Genomic DNA, 20,553 nt, shown 5'->3' on the forward strand with positions numbered 1-20,553 from the left:
CACTTTGAGAGCGCAGATGGAAATGAATTGGGAAATATCTTTTTCCAGGAGCAGACACAAAGGGAAGTAGGGTTGGGATAGGGAAGAGGGGTGTGGGTGGAGAGTGATACAAGGAATTGATCAGAGATGGCTTTACCTGCAGCTGATATGATGGGAGCAACGAGGCCATATGAAATGACAAAGTCGAGGGGGTGGCCGTGAATATGGGTTGGAGGGTGAGGATAAGAGGCCAGTGAACCCACAAGAGAGACAGCATGATGAGATGAGATGGAGGTTGGAATCCTCAAGGATGAGTTGTCATTCGGTGCAGAGGCTGAGGGAAGAAACCACTTGATGGCGATAGAGGACGAAGATTTTAAATTAGTGGGGAGCGGAGAGGAATCAGGTGACCCTATGAAAGGGAAGCTGGAGGATTTTCTAAAATGGCAGCAGAAACCCAGCATTTGTTTCTTTTTATCCATTCTCAGAGTGCAGGCATCGCTGGCAAGGTCAGCATTTATTGAGATCCATAAGCTGAGTGGCTTGCTAGCGGCCACTTATGGAGGACAGTTAAGTGTCGACTACATCTACATAATATGTATTGAAGTTACTTAAAATTTCTAGTTTGGTAGCTTTTACCATTGATGTTGTACCATTGTTCTGTGAATTGATGTAATTAACAGTCTAATGGCTTGTGTCATGAAAACAACATATTGCTATTTATTGATTGTGAGTTCATTTTGGCATATGTTTAAAAGAGTTTTAACACTCTTACTGTTAATCACAGACTGATAGAAGATTATGCATTCAGCAGATGTTAATCTAGTTACGAAAGATCACAGGCTTTCTTTTTCAACAGAATAACTGATTTATTGGTAATAGCCCTTCAGCATTCATGGTTTGTCCTATTTCCAATTACTGCAGTTCAAGAACACAATTTAAAACCTGCAGTGGATGCATTTTATTTTCAATGTGAGTTATGCAAAAGGAAAAGAAAGAGAAAATAATGAAGGATTTATACTAACTTTTCAAAGATCAACTCATGCTTATAAATTCTTTCAGAAATTTATAATTTTATTTATAATTTATAAGAAAGTGGGAGTCAAGAAGTTTAGCCAGCCGTACATACCTGTTACGTTTGACATATTCAGGACACAGAGCCCAAAGAACAAAGAAGCTGGCTGCCACACACAATGATTTTCCATTTTCTATGTGAGAAGTTTGAGGGACAATCTAACTGAAGTGTTTAAAATTTAAATGGATCGGATGGGTAGTGACAGAGAAGCTGTTTCCTTTGATGGGCGATTCAGGAACAAGGGAACGTAATCTTAAAATTAAAGTTAGGCTGAAGCACTTTTCACACGAAGGGTAATAGATATCTGGAACTCTCTTCCTCAAAAGGCTGAGACAATTGGAGCTTTCAAGGATGAGACAATGGACTTTTGTTCAGCAAGGGGTTCAAGGGGTACCCAGACTGTCAACTGTCTGAGGCTGAACAGACCATTGGCCACTTTGGTTAAATTCCAACCCATATTTACTCCAGCACCAAAATTGCCTATATCCACCTCCATAGCTTCCTCTACTAGTCCTACCAGCTACTATCAGGTCAGCCATGATGTTATTAAATGGCGGAGCAGACTCGAGGAGCTGAATGGCCTACTCCTGCTCCTTGTCCGTATGTCCCTGTGTTCGTATGTACCCCTGCCTCACTCACGTCTTCATTAGCTTTAGAGCTGTTTGCTTCAAAGCATTTCTGTCTGGCCTCTCATCTTCCAGCCTACATAAATTTGAAGCCAGAAATCTGCTACCCATATATGAAATTGCACCATGTCCCATTCACCCACCACCCCTATGTTTACTGAGCTACATTGGCTCCTTGTCCAACAATGCCCTGATTTTAAAATTGCATCCTTGTTTTCAAACCCCTCCATAGCCTTGCCCCCTCCTTGTCCTGTAACCTTCTGTAGCTTAACACGCTTCCGAGATCCCTGAGGCCAGCTCTGGCCTCTTGCATTTCCCTGAATTTAATCCCTCCAACATTGATGGCCATGCCTTCAACCGCAATGGCCCTAAACTTTGCAATTCTTCTATGAACCTCTTTGAGTCTCGAACTTGCCCTCCTCCTTTAAAACATTCCTTAAAACCTACCTCATTGACCAAACTTTTGACCATCCGTCCTAGTACCTCCTTATGTGGCTTAGTATCAAATTTTGATAACATTCCTGTGAAGTGCCTTGGGCTATGTTAAAGGCGCTATATAAATGAGCCTGTTTTTGTTGGTCCGGAGCTCAAGTGGTCTTGAGGTGCCGATCAGCCATGATCTAACTGAATGGGAGTAGGCTCAAAGGTCTGACTGCCCTTGTGTTCTTAAGGAAGTGACTGATACACAACAGTTAGTTCTATCGGTTTTTGATCAGGCTCTTTGTTAGGATGTGCCATATAGCACACAGAAAGTAGTAATTCTTACCCTGCAAAAATCCTATTTCCTGAATGTTGGTAGTTAATGGAAAAACCTGTGTTTTATTGTACCTGTGCCCTACATACCTACATTTCTCCCGTCAAAATGAGTATGAATGGCAGTGAACAGACAAGCTATAGAGAAATGGATGTGTGTGTGTGTGTGTGTGTGTGGGGGGTAATTAATTATAGATTTAAAGAAAGAGAATTCAAAGGACTATTAAGTATTACTGTACAAGAGCTGTATTTGCAGAGAATTAGATATCCAAGCCAATATCAACTGCTACTCAAACTCCCCTATTGCAGTTGGACTATTTGTGGTGGTCCTCAGTTTGCCTGCTAACTCCAGCACTAGATGCCATTTAAGGATCATTCTTGAGGGAAACAGCTGACAGAACCACCGCTTTGGCTCTGAAGTACATTGCTTGTTGGACAATCTCATGAGAGGCACTGAAATTGACTGGAGAAACTCGTGATTCAGATGTTCTTGTTCTGCTGGCTTAACGCAAGAGCCCTCAAAAGGGAATATAAAAACTAATGTGCAGTTGAAAAAGTCTGTAGGAAAGGTGCTCATGAAATCTTCCCTTCTACCTGCACTTGATAAACAATAATACTATCTGCTCCACCAACCTACTGTTTTCATCCCATAATAGGCTGGCTTGGTGCTGTGTCGACGGATGGTCTGCGACTGTGAAAACCCGACAGTGGATCTTTTTTGTTGCCCTGAGTGTGACCCACGACTAACCAGTCAATGCCTGAATCAAAAAGGAGATGTGACCTATAAAAGCGGAGACACTTGGGTGCAAGACTGTCAACAGTGCCACTGTGTGGTAAGCCATGGCTTGTTCAGACGTGACACTTGGGGCCAGAATTTTGACCTTGTCGGAGGGCGGGCTCGAGAGCAGTTGCGAAGCCGCCCGCGATCGGGCCCCAACATCGATTTCACGCTGGCTGGTCAATTAACGGCTAGTTAGCGTGAATTGTACACTGCAGCGCTGCCTTGGTGGGGGGCAGGAAGAGGGTGAGCGTGCAGGTTCGCGCATGCACCCGAGTGCGCGCGACGACAGCTCCCTGAGGCACTGAGCTGCCTCAGGGAGCTGAAGATTTAAAAAATCAGAAATAAAAAACTTTGCTGTGTTAAAAACATGTCCCCGCATGCGACGCTGTCACATGAGCAGGGACATGTAATAAATGAAATGTAAAAATTTTTATTCAATGTTTAATTGCTCTTGGAAACCTCATCCCACCCGTGGATGGGGTTTCTGAAAAAATCCAATGGCCACTCGGCCTTTTCGCCTGCCCACCAGCCGTATGGTTGGACGGGCAGTGAAAAATTTCATTCAATTAGATCTTTAATGGCCTTAATAGGCCTGGAAATTGTCGGCGGGCATGCTGCCAACTCCCACGCAAGTCCTCCGACTGAAATATTGCACGTGTGCGCGATGATGTCGTGAAGCTCGCCCAACGTCATCGCATGTTATTTTACGGCGCGCCCACCCAGTGCGAATTTCTGCCCTTGGTATACTTCAAAGTAAGTACTCACATTTGATCCCATGAGAGTGCATTAAACGTAACACAATGATATATGAGGCTTGCGCATATCCCAAGGGAAGTGGCTACTAGCAAAATATTTCCAAATACTGTATAGAAAATCAACTAAGTTCATAAATCATTGAAAAGGGTAACTTGGATATTGTACAATGAAGAGGAAAAAGCAGCTTGGATTGCAGAAAGTAAAGTAATTCAATACCTTTTGCAATCTTATATAACAGTTTAATAGACATCAGAAATAGTGCTTTCACACTACTTTTTGTGCACTTGCCTGAAAGTTTTCCCAGTCACTGTTGATCAAAGTCATTATGCTCCAAGGCCATCCATCATATTTGTCGACTTACAAAGTTATTTTTTTTGCTTTCGACACAAAGCTGATGGCTGAGGCATAATGCTGTGAGGGTCTGAAAATAATGCTCAAAAGGATACGATTCGGCAATGCAAAAATACCCATAACTCTGGCATTTTCTTCTGAAGTCTCAGTTGTAAAAATTCCAGAGTTTGGTGTGTGGTGAATAGGATCCCTTTGCTCTGAAGCTGAATAAGACACAGCTGTCAGAGTCCACCAGGCACCACAAGCTGATTTTATTGTTGGAGTTGACTGGGTGGAGGTTACGGGCAGCTATTTTACAAACACTGACCCACTCCAACAATACTACTGGAGTTCATTCCCTCTTCTCTTCTCTACCCTGCATTGTGTAGAGTTACTGTGAGGGCTTGGTGAGGGCTTGATGTAAAAATGGATTGATCAATAAAACCACTAACTGTCAACAGTATCAACTTAATTCCTCGGTGTAACCTGTGGCTTAAGGCAAAGCTAGGCTTGTATTTTATTTGTGTTTGTTGGGTCCTCACACACAGTTTACATCTGAATTCTGTAGTCAGCCATGTACTTAATTCCAAGCAATGAGATCAGAGACAGAAAAGCTTTTAAGAACCCACAGTAAGGTTTATTGGCCAGGCGTTCTTATGGTATTGGCTTGAGGGGGAAATTTTATGTAACATGTTTTCTGGGACTGACCGACTGCCAAATATCAAATAGAAAAACCAGTCTACAGTGCTTGGTAACATCATTGGGTGAAAATTGAAATAGTTTCTGACAATACTATTTTTATTTCTGACCTTGGAAAGTGATATACTGAGAAGAAGGAGTACTGATGTGCACTGTACTGATGTAATAATAAACAATTTGCATACTATCAGAGGACATAGTAGCCTGGATTTTCCAGTTGGGAACAAGCCTGATGTTATGAGCACTGCCCCTACTATAATTTCCAGACACAGCCCTGCTGAAGTCTACATAATAGAAATGCTATTTCTATTTGTATAAGTTATTTATAAACTGTGCGAGGACCCAACATTTCTATTTCCACCCTTTTTGGGGGTGGAAAATTTTATGTTGCTGCAGGATTTAAAGAGTTGAAACTGTTTAAAGGGGAAAACAACAGCATTTAGGAAAAGAATGGCTGAGAATTAATGCAGAATAGCTGCCAGTCGACAGAGACTCCCTTCGTTCTCTGATGGGCTAGTGGAAATACCGCTACAGGAAGTTAGACAATGAAGAACAATGCTCTTTTGACGCAAATTGCTGTAAGACCGCAAGGAGAACTGCCCAAAGACCACGGCAGAATATTACCAGGGTAGCACATTTCAGTCTCCTCAGGAACCTGTGGTAGAAAGGGAACCAGATTGGCCCGCTTACACAGCAGCATTAGAGTGTATCTTGCAGTAAGTGCAACTCAAGTCTTAACTGCTTTAAGGTGAATGCTATCACAAACTGCTGCCAAAGATATTGGAGAAACACAACAGTAGGGTTATGAGCTCATGCAATGCTACCAAGAGGAAACACTGTAGTAAGAAACACTTGGTATACATATGGGTTTTCTATAAAACTATAACACCACACAAGTTGTATAGGCATTGGCTGGGATTTTCCTGAGACAGGAGGGGTTCTGGGGCTGAAAGCAGTGGTGGTGGGACTGGGGAGAGACAAACCTGCTTCAGGGAGCCCCATTTTGCTGGCAGCAGCCAATTAAGCAGCTGCTGCTGGGGCTGCCATCCCTATTTAGGACAGTGGCCCACCTCCAAGAGCTGCCAGCCCAATCAGAGGGCTGGCAGCTTGGCAGCGCCAGCAGAGTGGTAGCCTGTGCTGGGGCGGCGCCTAAAGGAATAAGACACATCGATGGACATGTGCCTCACAAACAGGTAAGTAGGATTTGGGGATGTCAGGGGCCTGTCGGGTGAGGGGGATGGTGGGAGGGTTTGCTGACAAAAGGCAGAACCAACGCTGCACAGACAGCCATTGCCACTGTGGGGTACCTTTGGGCTAAAGATTGCCTGAAAAGGAGAGCAACTCACCATACCCTGCCAGGAAACCGCCACGGTTTACTTGGTGGCTTCCCTCTGCTGGTAAAATGCCTGCAGGGGCAGGGAGAGAGACCCTTGATTGGCTGCTTAAGTGGTTCATTGGGCTCCAGGCTGCCTGTCTGCCCCCTTTCCCATTGATGGCAAAATGGCATGGCAGCAGTGCCCGAAGCCTTCCCATATCATTTTGCCAGCCTTCCCCTCTCTGAGCCCATTCCCAAAGGCCCTGTTAAATTCAGCCCATTGCTTTTGTAGAAGTCTGGAATTAGCTTTCATTGGGTCACATGGATGGGAACCTGGTGAACTGTGATAGTCAGGGGGAGTCCTGAATATAATCACATACTTCTGGAGGAAAGGAGGAAGATGTAGGCAGGTGTATTAAAGTAGTTGGCAAACATAGTGTTCACAAAAAGGCTTTCAGTACGAGTCTGACATGAATGCCTCATAGTTATAAAGAGGCTGGCCTCCTCACACTTCTCACCTATTGTTCGCCTTGTTGCCTGTAGGGCGCTTTGCCCATCTAGGATCTGTATAATGAGATTTCTTTGTAAGGCACAATTGTGAAGAATGTAACACACAATCATGGTCTTTCAGATCTAGCGAAACAATATCGCATGTCATCTCAGATCACACTAATCAATTGAGGTACGCAGTCAAGATATCAGTGATGTTATTACTCTGGTGCATGAATGTACCTCAGTATGATGGTGTTCATGTCCTAGGATCCAGAGCATGGCTTCAGATGATCACTTGGACTTGAAATTGCTTTCTCCGTCAAACAAAACTTCCATGACCTGCTTAATGTATAACTGATTAGTTGTAATTACATCTGTCCATATATCAGCCTAAAATGACCCCATGGCATAAATATTAAGGGTGATGATGAACTTAACAGTGACTGGTAGTGTATTGCCTGTTGTAGAGATGATTTATAGGTCAATATGCAACATAACTCATTGATTTTTATTTAGTAAATCAAAATCATCATGGGCACTTCTGTGACAAATGTATATTCTGGTCTGGGGAGTGGGATGTTTGGTGGTAGGTGCTGGCAGGTGAGAGCAGCTCTAGTACTCTCTCACTAATCTGACATTCTTTGCTCCTTCATTTTTTCCAAAAAGCAAATGGGTGGGAAAATTCCCAATGGAAAACCAATTGTGCCAACTTTGAAAGGGTTTTGGGGCATGACTAGCAGCCCCAATGGAAATGCCGCAAAATAAGTTACAGTCAGCAACAACAGCGGAAAAAAAACTTTCAAGAAGGTATCAAAAGTGAGCTTTGCACTGTTGCTATTTAAGGTGATACTAGACTTCTCCGTAGCACCTAGCAACACTTAGTAAATGGACACCCATTTTAAATAGGCGAGGATAGGAAACAGCAGACAGATAGGAACAGCAGATAGATGGGAACACCACCACCTGGAAGTTCCCCTCCAAGTCACGAACCATCCTGTCTTGGAAATATATCACCGTTCCTTCACTGTCGCTGGGTCAAAATCCCAGAACTCCCACACTGTGGGTGTACCTACACCACATGGACTGCAGCGGTTCAAGAAAAGCAGCTCACTACCACCTTCTCAAGGGCAACTAGGGATGGGCAATAAATGCTGGCCCAGCCAGCGAAGCCCGGGTCCCATGAATGAATTTTTTTAAAAACAAGCACAAATAAGGTCAATTGTTGGAAAATAAGTCTCTTTCTGTCATGACTTATTTCATTTCACTCGCATGGAATCGCTCAAAAATGGACAGACACTTGTTGCTTCCACCTGAAGTGATGGTGGGAAATGGGGCAAGGCATGGTATAACTCCACTTAATCTTCCAGCCTGTCCACTTGATTTACACCAACCAATAAGGTGGAAACAATGGTAAATCCACAGTGTTTCAATTAATGGTGCACCAGAAACACTTCTTATACCATTCACATAGTAAAACAAATCATTGCTTGGATAGTGTACACACAATGTGGGTAATTTATTGCTGGGGGAAAAAATGGCTGATAGAAAATTGGCTGTTCCTTTTACACCTTGTCCTTTGGAGCAGAATGCCTGCCAAGGAGTAAAACCAGCCCATTCAGTATTGTCTAAGTTAAAATTGTAAAAGTTAAGCTATATAACAGGAGTATTGCACTCAATCGATTTCCAATGGATACAAAATTTAGACAGTTTCAGAAAACTCATTTTTTTAAGGATCCCTGACATAATATACTTGTCAAAAGCTCTGAAGAAGAGTCATACGGACTTGAAACGTTAACCCTGTTTTTCTCTCCACAGGTGCTGCTAGACCTGCTGAGCTTTTCCAGCATTTTCGGTTTTGGTTTTATAACATACTTGTTGATGCCTATGGTAGCACATTGGTTGAGAGCATTGTTTTATGCACATAAATGTCACAATAACAATGAACAATAACACAATCTTGTTCTACCACAGTGTAAGTGCAGAGGTTCAGGCCTATGTGCCAGACACAAGAAGCAAACTGTAAAACTGTGGATCTAGATTATTTCCTTGTTTTCTGAATCCTGTAGCCTCCTAAGGGACACATACAAATCAAAAATTGACAGACAAATTTGATAAAGTTGCAATTCTGCCGGTGTTCTCATAATATTAAAGTGACTTGCTTGTTTGGGCCTAAAATGGGTAGGTTTTGATTTGGATTCATATTTGGGCCCAGACTCAATGCTGGGCAGTCCCTTGAATCAAGGAGTCAGTGGAAATTGGCCCTAGGGCCACATCAGCATCTTCACTACTGGTCGTGTCTCCATAGGCAGTTCAGCTGAGTGAAGACATCAGTGTTGGGCTGCCTGCATTGTCAGCAGCAATGCTCAATGGAGTCACAGGTTGGAGACGGGGGTGGGGGCCATAGTGGAGCAGATGAAGAAGAGGGAGCACTTGTGCTCCTCCTGGCTCTAGAGGGTGTATTTTCTTTAAACAAAAAAGATCTGTAGGAGCTGCTGTAGAATTCTGAGCCAGGTAGACCCAATGCCATGCACTCTTACCCTGACTATTTCTTGACATGGCCCTTTAACAAGCAACAGACCCTTTAAATATATACATTAGAACCCCGAATGCCAGTTTTAGGCATCCAGCAAGGACACCTTTAAAAAGGCCCCACAAATTTAGCCATGAGGTCAATACCTGCCCAGATTGGGCATAGATCATTCAATTGCTAAACAGACGCACTTTGTGCTCGTTTTATGCCTGAGAAATGGATGCAAATTATACAAATTTCAGCCCCAAAGACTTTTTTGGTTCTGGAAAGCTGGGTAAAACAATGCAATTGGGCTTTGTTTAGGCACGCATGTTTGCTGTTTTTTTAATATACACATATAAATGGAGCAAAACATTTAAACCAACAAAATTACATCCAGATGGGAAGTACATTGATTCTTGTCTGTGTCTACCTGTTGTAAATTGCAATGTTGCTTACGATTGGGGTGCTTTTCTTTTCATGGATTACATTTAAGACATATAATTCCAGTTCAATTCTATCATAAGCCATGCAGGTTTCCCACAGGCCTCACATATTCATGAGAAGCAACCCAAGGCACTAAATATTGGCTTTGTAATGTAGACGCTTCAAAGTGTCGCTTCATATTGAATCTGCCCGCTTGTACAATGACTTAGATTCTTACCCTTTGTTGTTTGTTTTTTTCAGCAAGGTGAGGTTGACTGCTGGCCTCTGCTGTGCCCAGAAGCTGACTGTGAATTTAGCATGATCCTTGAGGGCGAATGCTGCCCGCAATGCATCGCAGATCCTTGCCAAGCCAACAAAATCCGCAATGATATCACCAAGACTTGCATAGATGAGCTTAATTTGGTCCGCTTTACAGGATCATCGTGGATAAAACATGGCACAGAATGTACTCTCTGCCAGTGCAAGGTGAGGCAGGGGCATTTGTTAGGATCAGCAGTAACTGTTGGTCTAGAACTGTAATATTTCACTGAAAGCAAAGGCTTGCATTTCTATAGCTTCTTTCATAAATGCTGGACGCCCAATGAAATACTCCTGAAGCACAGTCACTGCTATAATGTAGGAACTGCGGCAGCCAACTTGCACATAGCAAGCTCCCACAAACAGCAACAAAATAGTAACCAGGTTATCTGCTTTACTGACATCGGTTGAGGGATAAATATCGGCTAGGTTCCCCAGCTCTTCCTCGAAATAGTGCCAGACGCGACCTTAGTTTAATGTTGCATCCAAAGGGTGGACAATAAAGAGAAAGATTCCAAAGGTTATAATCTGAAATACAAGCAAGAAATGACAGTAGATCCTTCAATATCTGAAAAGACAATATTTCATGTGGCAAACACAGTCTTTAGAATGAATCTCAGGTAAAATATACTTTCCAGTCATGTTTTACTCATCTGATATATCCCAAGCCATTTGTCAAACAGAGAGACTAATATCTCCTGGTAACCCTGTCAAAGATAAATCAAAGCAGACAATCTTCCCTGATACATGTAAGATGAAAATATTTTAATTTTATTGAGCCACCAAGATGTGAATACAGAATAATGGTTAGCCAGGAATAATTACAAGGTAGTATTCTTTGAGGCCGGGGCTCAGGTATGTTATAAGTAGGAGCTTGTAACTAGCAGCTGAACCATAGATTATATTACGGGCTTCAAATCAGTTCCAGGTGTCAACTGTTTTTCGCAACATACAGTGTGAAGAGCATGGAGGCAGACTGCAGTTCTGTTCCATTTTCACCACGAATGGGCGGCCAGGCAGAACACTATATGCCATTCATCTGTGATGATGTCCTCACTCTAATCATTGGAGAGCTTTTTTAAATAAGAGATCATTGATTACTAGAAAATAACACCAATATTATGTGTATTTAATAGAAAAAAGCTCTCGACATTTTTTTGATCAATTTAATGATTATTTCTCCTCAACGTTATTCTTAACATGTTTCTTCTTCAATACCATGGAGCTCTAATTTAGAGCATAGCTTTAGTTTGCGGCTTTGCAGATTAATAGATTGCAATTGATTATTTAGTTACACAAATGTAATTAACTGTTTATGGACTTGCAGCTGAGTCAGAGAGTAAGGGTATGATATATATATATATATATATATCTATGGAAGCAGTATATTTGCTTTCTCTCTCCGTATGATAAGCAAATAGTGAGAATGGATTTTTTTCTTCCAGTTTCCAAGTGATTAGTATTGGCTAAAATATGAGACCTGAAATTCCTCCAGTGTGGTGCCACTATAGGTTTAACTAGGCCATTACATCATTCGCAATAATTTAGTGTTTCAAAATATGTAATTCATCATCTCTTTAATTGACAGGAAGTTCTGCTTCGAAGGTAATTGGACAGCGCATCTATATCCCAGTGTATTTAATAAATCACAGTTAAAATGATTTAGGGATGAACAAATAATTTTTCTAGGTATTGGACACATGGAATCGACTCCCCCAAAAAAAGCAGTTAGAGCTGTTTTCACTCCTTCCAAAAGAACCCGATAAGTATCTTGTTAGGAGTAAGACTGACAGTTACAGAAACAAGAGGAGAAAGGGACTGTCAAGTACACAATAGAATGCAATGATTTTTGTACTGTTGGGGCCGTGGAAATGTCACCCTTGGAAAATAAAATGGCCAAAGTTGAATAATGATGGTGTATGACTCAGTTGCCTTTAGGGTTCTAGGGAAAAAATTATGCAGAATTTTCTGTCAGCAGATTAAATAAGTGGGGCAGAGTCCACGATAGATCATCTTGCGTATGGTTTGCAAAAAGAATAGGCCAGGTTTCTTATCGGTGTGTTAAAACAATACCATGTTCTAATCACTCATAAGTGATGGTACAGGTTTGCCACACTGAACATGACATACGCATTACTCCAATTCCTAAAGCATTACCAATAGGTATTTAAGAATTAATATGCACTAGGACTATTTTTTATTTTACATCTAGGACACAACTCTTGTTCAAACTTAGCATGATTTTTAAATACCACTGATAAATTATTGAGACCATTCACAGCCCCTTGGTGTTGTATTTGACACTGAGATGAGCTTCGATTACGTATTTGCCCCTGCTCATCTGCTGGGGAAACCCTCATCCATACAGTTGTTACCTCTAGAATTGACTATTTCAACTTTCTCTTGGCCAGCCTCCCATCTTCCACCGGACATAAACTTGAACTGTGCTGCCCATATCCTAACTCACAGCAAGAGCTATTCACCCATGTGTGCATTAGCTTTATTGGCTCCTGCTCCAGCAATGCCTCAATTTTCAAATTCTTACCTTGATTTTCAAATCCTTCCTTGGCCTCACCCCTCCCTATCTCTATAACCTTTTTCAGCCTTACAGCCCTCTGAGATATCCACTCTGTTCCAATTCTGGCCTCTTCAGCATCCCTGATTTTTCTCATCTCGCCATAATTGGCAGTCATGCCTACAGCTGCCTATAGGGCCTAGTCTCTGGAATACCCTCCCCAAACCTATATGCACTGCTACCACTCTCTCCTGCTATAAGACGCTCCTTAGAATCTCCCTCTTTGATCGAGCTTTTGGCCACCTGCCTGCATATCTCCTTACATGGCCTGCTGTCAGATTGTGTGAAGTGCCTATCATCTCACAGCATTAAAGGCACTATCTAAATACAATTTTTTGTTTTCGATGCCCCTTTGAGTTTGATTTAGGTTAAGATTAGTAGATTGGTATAATTCTGTTACACAACTTTGAAATGAACGTAGATCTTTAACTGTGGTACTCTGAAAAGGTTTGGGGGCTTCATGATTTGCAGTGTGACCTTTATGCCACCTCTCATTACATACTTTTCTTTCGTCCTTCAGAATGGTCATGTCTGCTGCTTAGTGGACCCTCAGTGCCTTCAGCAACTTTAAACCGTAAAGCACTCGATATAGCGTTTGTTGTGCCATTTGTATGGGATTCCTGTTTACTCTGCAGGGCTAAGAATTAACATCAGTACAAAGATTCTTCAAGAGCAACTTTCCTGTCAGAAAACAAATTTATACCAAATACCAGATTTATGTTCAGCCAAAACAGAAGCTGTTATCATTCAAGAGGAAATCGCATCCTAGCAAGGACTGAGAGTGCTGGAGCTGAATCACTTTGCAACCAGAGAAATCATTTGGAAGCAAGTGCAAGCTTGTTAGATTGTATGTGAAAACAATGTTTTAACAACAAGTTTAGAAAGAATATATGTACAAGCATGACTAGAGAGCCAGGATCTCAATGCAAGGGAAGTCATGTGATGTATTTTTTTCCGTTATTTGTTTGAATTGTTGTTTCCCAGTTCCAATGATTGCTGACTTGCTTGTCTTAGTGCAAAAATGTCGAATTTAAATTAAAACAATTTTCATTCAATTTCAAAATTACTTATCTCTTTTCTTCAATTTAACACCACGTTGAGAAACCTGGTGCAGTTTGACTGCCCTTGACACTATGGCCGGGATTTTATCAACACAGAGGGGGCCCAGATGACGGGGCAAAAAGCTGGGGGTAACACTGCCTCTGTTATTTGTGGGACTCCTGGCCACATTTTTCAGCCATCTGGCAACTAGCTCCTGTCCTTTGTCCGCCCCCATAAGTTGCCAGCCAATTAGAAGATTGACAGCTCAACGGTCTCAGCATCATCAGAAGTGGTTTCCACTGCTGGGACCATACCTGGCAGAGAGGACACCGGGCTGCCCTCACAACTGTCAAGTGGAGACTGGGGCTGACTGGCCCAATCAGGCAGGCCCTGGTGAGGCAGGGGTTTGGGTGGGGGAGGGGGGGAGGGATGTGGCAGTGGTGATGCAGAGTGGGGCAGGAGTTGGTTAGGGTGTTATGAGTAGTCACTGCTACTGGAGGGCCCCATCTTGGGCCACAGAGTACCCGATTAGGGAGGCAAACCTGTGCCTGCAGGGTTGTCACCAGAGTTCATCGAGTGGTCTTCCCTTCTAGCAAAGGGGCCATCCACCCCTGGTAAAGTGTCAGTGGTGGCAGAAAAAAGCCCTTGGTTGGGCCCTTATATGGCTCAGTTGGCCTCTAGGTGGGTGGGCTGTCCCCCACCTTCCCTGCCTCTTGTAAAATGTCTTTGTGGTGGGAAGGCAACAACTCCCACCTCCCACATTCCTTCACCATTTTACAGGATCTTCTGCCTCCCAATCCATTCCCAGAGGGCTGGATCTCCAGCCCAAGGCAGCCCTAGTGAAATTGAAGTCAGTTGGAATTGGGGGAAAACTTTTCACTGGCTGGGGTCATGCCTAGCATAAAAGGAAGATAGTTGTGATTGTTGAAGGTCAATCATCTCAGCCACAGGACATCACTGCAGGAGCTCTTCAGGGTAGTATTCTAGGCCCAACCATCTTCAGCTGTTTCTTCAATAACCTTTCATCCATCATCAGGTCAGGAGTGTGGACCTCCGCTACCGGTGACAGGGTGTTGAGTTCCATTTAAGTTTTCAGATAGTGAAGTAGTTTATGTCTGCATACAGTAAGCCTGGACAGCTTTCAAGCTTGGGCTGATAAGTGGCAGGCAACATGCACCATTCCAGTGTCAGCCAATGACCATCTCCAACAAATAAAGTCTAGCCACCTCCCCATGACATTCAATGGCATTACCATGATTTAATCTCTCCGCTATCAACATCCCTGGGGGGATACCATTGACCAGAAACTTGACCAGATTAGCACATAAATACTGTGGCTTCAAGAGTAGGTCAGATCCTGGGTATTTTGTAGTGAGTAATTCATCTTCTGACTCCCCAAAGCCTCCCCACCATCTATAAGGCACAATAGGAGTGTGATGGAATGCTTTCCATCTGCCTGGATGAGTGCAACTCCAACAACACTCGAGAAACTCAATGCCATCAGGTTCAAACAGCCCTTTTGACTGACACCAAAGTTTCCTTAAAAGTTAAAACAGAATTACCTGGAAAAACTCAGCAGGTCTGGCAGCATCGGTGGAGAAGAAATCAGTTAACGTTTCGAGTCTTCATGACCCTTCGGCAGAACTGCCGAAGGGTCATGAAAACTCGAAACGTTAACTGATTTCTTCTCCACCGATGCTGCCAGACCTGCTGAGTTTTTCCAGGTAATTCTGTTTTTGTTTTGGATTTCCAGCATCCACAGTAGCTTTTAGCTTTTTGTTTTTATTTCCTTAAAAGTTAGTTGTTGTGCATGGTCCCTTTAAATTTTTTTGCTACAAATGCACACGATTCTTCACAGGGAAAGGTCTGCATGGTACCTGTCAGTCAGCTGTGTAGCCATGAACCCACAGAGCTTAGTGGGAACATTGATTGGCATCTCATCCATCACCAGCACAACATGTCTTCATTTTTACTATCTACCAGACGCACTGCAGCAACTTGCCAAGGTTTTTTCGACAACACTTCCCAAACCTGTGATCTCGATTGTATAGAGGGACAAGAACAGCAGGCACATGGGACTACTTCCAAGTCTCACTCCGTCTAGAGTTGGAAATAGATTGCCATCCCTTAATTGTCGCTGAGACAAAATCCTGGGACCCCTTACCTAATAGCACGGTGGGAATGCCTACATCTCACGTAATGCATCGGCTCAAGAAGGAGCCTCACCACCACCTTCTAAAGAGCAAATAGGAATGGGCATTAAATGCTGATTTTGAAGTGATCCCACATCCGATGATTGAATAAAGAGAAGATTGATAAGATTATAACATCGTTTAGCACCGAAGGACGGTACTTAGCCCAAAGCTGGACCTTTTAAAGAGATGTTCAATTAGCCCCAATCCTTTGCTCTTTCTCAAATCCTTTGCTCTTTCCCCATAGCCCTATGAATTTTTCCATTTCAAATAGGTACGCAACTTCTTTCTGAATGTTGTTATTGAATCTGCTTCCACTTGCCTTTCAGCAGTCCATTTCAGATTATGCAACTCGCTGCATACAAGAATTCTTGTCTCCCCTCTGGTCCTTTCATCAATTCCCTTAAATCTGTACCTTCTTATTACCCACCATCCTTTTAGTGAAAACACTTTCTCCCTATCTACTCTTCATGATTTTGAACCCCTTTTAAATCTCCCCTTTTCACTCTCTGCTGTACGAAGAACAATCACAGATTCTCTAGTCTCTCCACATAACTGGAGCCCCTTATTCCCAGTTTCATTCTAGTGTACCTCCTCTGCTCCCTCTCCAAAGCCTTAATATCCTTCCTACAGTGTGGTGCCCTGAACATGACACAATAGTCCAGCTGATTAACCAATGAGAGGTGCCTGGGAAAGAGCAATATCCGGTCTTACATGTTTTTCAGCATTAGATTTCATCAGCCTATATTTGTAACCCTTTGCGATAGGGTGTAAACCTCTTCCAACATCCTTTCTATAATAAATTTCATTGTCCAGGTCAAGAGATGCCCTTTGCAAACAATGCAGGGTTCTGTTAATAACTTGCAAATGGAAGTTCCACCAATTTTAAAAAAATGTTGTCAAAGCACACATTAATGCTCTTCAATGTTTTTTTTTGATCAGTTAGTTGTGTGTGACCGTTTCATGCAATTTGTAATCATAAACTGGCGAGAGGGGGTCTAATGGCTCCCCTCTTTGACCATAACAAGTTTTTTTGTTTGGAAAAGGATATACTCACCAATTCAGTGAGTACTTAACTGTTTACGCTCTGTGATCATAAAAGAACCAACAGGACAGGTTTACATGAGCTTAACAAAGAAAGAGGTTAGCTTTATTGTACATAAACTGATCTAAGTAAAATAATAAAATACGCCCGAACTTTCGCGCACATACACGCACACACACACACTCGAAGTTCACACATATATCAATACAGATTACAGAGTGGGGAAGGATAGGTTGGCCAAATTAGAGTCCATAAAAAGAATAAAGAATACACAGTCTGTAGTTTTGTGACTTGGCTGGTTCAGGCTCAATTGAATGGTCTCGACGCTTGCAATTTAAAGATGTAGATGACCGAGTTGGTTGTTCTTCTGGAGATGGTAGTGCTGGATTGAATTCTTTTAAGAAGTCTCTGGCTGCAGTAGGGAGTCTTTGGATGGACACAGTCAGCAAACAGGGTTTGAATCTTAGCAGGTGGGTTGGAAAGAGGGAGGCAAGGGGCCCATCACTTGGGTCTTCTCTCTAAGCTGTTTCTCCTCAGTTCTGCTGAGAAAACATGAGCTTAAAACGTACAAAGGTTTAGCTTGTCATACGACTTTACTTCTCCAACTGCCGGGAGATCCAAAAAAGGACATCATCTGTATTACAAGGGTGACTTGTTTACCTCATGTTTAGAAAGTTATCTTAGCCAGGGTCCCATTGTCCAAGTGATTAGTCTTAATGGTCTATCTCCAACAGTTGAATACCTCAGGTGATTGCCATAGATGCCTTGCTAATAAGACAGGAGATGTGAGTCCTTCACACTCCCCTGAAGACATTGTGCTGAATAATATGCTCGAACGCCAATGGCAGGTTCTGCACCCAGAAGTTGGCAGCGCTCCAACGGCGGGCCCATTGTTGGTGTGCATCTGATAATACATAAATTGCCACCAATTAGTGGCAACGGTGGGTTACAGACTGTCATCCCACCCAATGGGTGCTGGGGGGGTGGTGGCATATCAGGTCTCGGAAGCTGCAGCAGTGACACAGAACGAGCACTTTAAAGGGCCCCCTGGCATGGGACAGTGTCAAGTGACCCATCAGATGATCACTCAAGAGCAGAAACTGTACATTGTAAAGATTCCAGTCTAGCCGGGCAAATCTATTTAAATTAGAACTAATCTTCACCAACCATGTCAATCTTCAAAGGTGGCACAGTTTTTTTTTAAAATCAGCAAGTCTCCTGCCTTTTGGCATTGAGGAGTTGTACATTTATTACATATTTCCATGGATAAATGTCTGCGCCATCGGAGCGAGGGGCATCGCAGAAGGGGCAAAGCTGCCCCCAGATTCAGTGAGGCTGCCCTTGCTGCCCTCCTGTGTACAGTACATGACAGATGGGACCAGCTCATGATGAACCCTGGGAAGAGGAGGAAGCCCAGGCAGACTCATGCTGCTTGAGAGAAGGTGGCCAACGAGGTCAACAGTGTTGACATAGTGAGGAGGACTTGGTCCCAGTGCCACAAAAGGCTCAATGACCTCACAGCAAGGGTGGGTATGGCATCAGTATGAGCAATCCTGGTTCAGTGTGATACAGGTCTCGCTAGTGAACGCAGGAGGTAATTGTTGTTAGCAGCTCCTCAAATGTTGCACCATTCCACAAGTACATAGCTGTCCTAGACCATGCCATTGTACATATCAAGCAATGGTCTAGTTATACAGCAGGTAGTTACTTTATGACACATGAGCATGGGCTTCAATCAGGCCCGTGCTGACCTGATAATAGGGTTGGGGTATCACTTATGCTAGAATTAAATTTTCGATGAAATCTCTGTGTCAAATCCTTTCAGGAGAAGCGAGCCCACAACTCCTGCGAGAGAGTACAGGCGGGGGTATACCCAACATGGAAGTCCTGACTCCTTATGAGGAGCATGTGCTGGCCCTGCAGGAGCTTGACGCATCCAGGAGTATAGGCAGTGGTGAGACTGGAGGGAGGCTTGGTTCTGGTGAGATGACAAAAAGTATCAGACTGGTTGATAACAGGAGATGGCTAGTGGTAGTTTAATGGAGGTTAGGAACTTTGCAATGTGTTTGGTGAATAGAGTTCACACATTGGACGACCTTCTTGAGCAGAAGATTCAGATCATCATTCAAGGGTTCATTGTGATTGTGGAGCTCATTCACTCATTTCGGACCGCGAAATGGTTTATGTGCTTTGTGTGACTGGGCCGATGTGTCAAGTGATTAGATACTGGATTATGCCCTTACTGATTTCTTTCTGTTTAAAGAGAAGCTTCTTCAGCGCAACTGAAGCCATCCAGCAACCTCCCTCCTCCTCCGAGGTGGAACCCTTGGAGGGTGCAGCGTCACACCCTCTCGCTGCACCCAGCACCATCGCAGATACTAGCACCTTGGCAGGATTTAACGCCTTTATGTTCACACATGCAGCTGCTGGAGATTGTGGTGGAGCAGGCCTCAGAGTGTCCAGGGTGACCCAGAGACTGATTCCGAGTCGGATGATGAGCCTCTGGAGTTGTTTGTAAGGCGGCAGATACTGGATGTTCAGCGCAAGGCCTATGAAGATTTGGCAGGTATACCAGAGGGGTTGCGTGCTCTGGCCTGGACTGTGGAGATGTCCATCCAAACCATGAGTTCTGTGATTGCCCATTCTTCAGAGCATCAAACTTCCTCCATAGACAGACTGGCAACTGTCCTGGAGGGGCAAACCGAGTATATTGCAGACACAATTGTCAGGGTGCGCTCAGAGGCTCAGATCCAGGGTGACAGGGGAACTGGGAGCTTGGGTGCCCACCCAGCTCCTGGAACCTCTCTGGTTGACAGGGGGGACCAACCTAGTGGCGGAGGATGAGCAGCTGCTGCCTCCATCTGGAAGTTCCTCTCTGGCACTTCTGATGGGGACAGCATCTCCTCCGACAATCGGCTATTGACGCAGGCTTCAGCCATTGCCACAACGACTGAAGACTTGCATGCATCTCAGCAAGAGTCTACTTGAGTGGCTGGCTGCTCAAGGCCTCAGCCATATAGAGGTTGTCTACCTAAGTCATCCAGGTCAAGGGAGGTGGCAGATCTGACACCCGTCTCTAGAGCAGCTGCAAGTGAAGGGGGAGCAGTGCACTGGAGCATTCAGACACATGTTAGCAAATATCCACATTAGTCACGAATAAGGGCACATGGGAGAGGTTATTATTTATTGATGCTGTTATACTTTGAAAGCTTGTAGATAAACACTAAACTTACATTCCATCATGCTTATGCTCTTATTTATTGCTGTGGCTTAGGGGCTTGTGCCTGAAGGCTGAGGGAAGGAATCAAATGTTGAGGGAGGGCAGGAGGAATCGTGTTCTCATGTGAGGTGATGGAGAATGTTTCGATACAAGGCATATGGGATTCTATCATCGCAACTGGGAAAGCGAGGGGCAAGATTTCACTAAGCCCCTTCTGGAGGCTACAGCAAGAAGCTCCATAGAAACCTTTGCCATACTAAGGCCCGCCTGTGGTCAAGGCCATTCACTCAGTCACGGCCAGGGCCGTCTGCAGGAGCATCAGCATGGTCCCTCATGTCATCATTGCCAACGTCCTCAGAGGATTGGCCTATCTTCATCCTCCAGGGCATCTCCTCTTTGTGTGGTGATTTTATGGCATGCT

General features: G+C 43.6%; 1 protein-coding gene across 1 annotated transcript in view; it reads left to right on the top strand.

Moving 5' to 3' along the window:
• Positions 1-13,687, top strand: part of LOC144696347 (protein kinase C-binding protein NELL2-like) — a 303,704-nt gene extending 290,017 nt beyond the window's left edge. The window contains exons 18-20 of the mRNA XM_078567565.1: positions 3,090-3,266; positions 10,003-10,227; positions 13,155-13,687. Of these exons, the coding sequence (XP_078423691.1) occupies positions 3,090-3,266; positions 10,003-10,227; positions 13,155-13,205 (453 nt within the window). The 3' untranslated portion in view covers positions 13,206-13,687. The remainder of the gene's footprint in view (positions 1-3,089; positions 3,267-10,002; positions 10,228-13,154) is intronic.
• The last annotated feature ends 6,866 nt before the right edge of the window (positions 13,688-20,553 follow it).

Source organism: Cetorhinus maximus, chromosome 22 (assembly GCF_964194155.1).
Source record: "Cetorhinus maximus chromosome 22, sCetMax3.hap1.1, whole genome shotgun sequence".
NCBI lineage: Eukaryota > Metazoa > Chordata > Chondrichthyes > Lamniformes > Cetorhinidae > Cetorhinus > Cetorhinus maximus.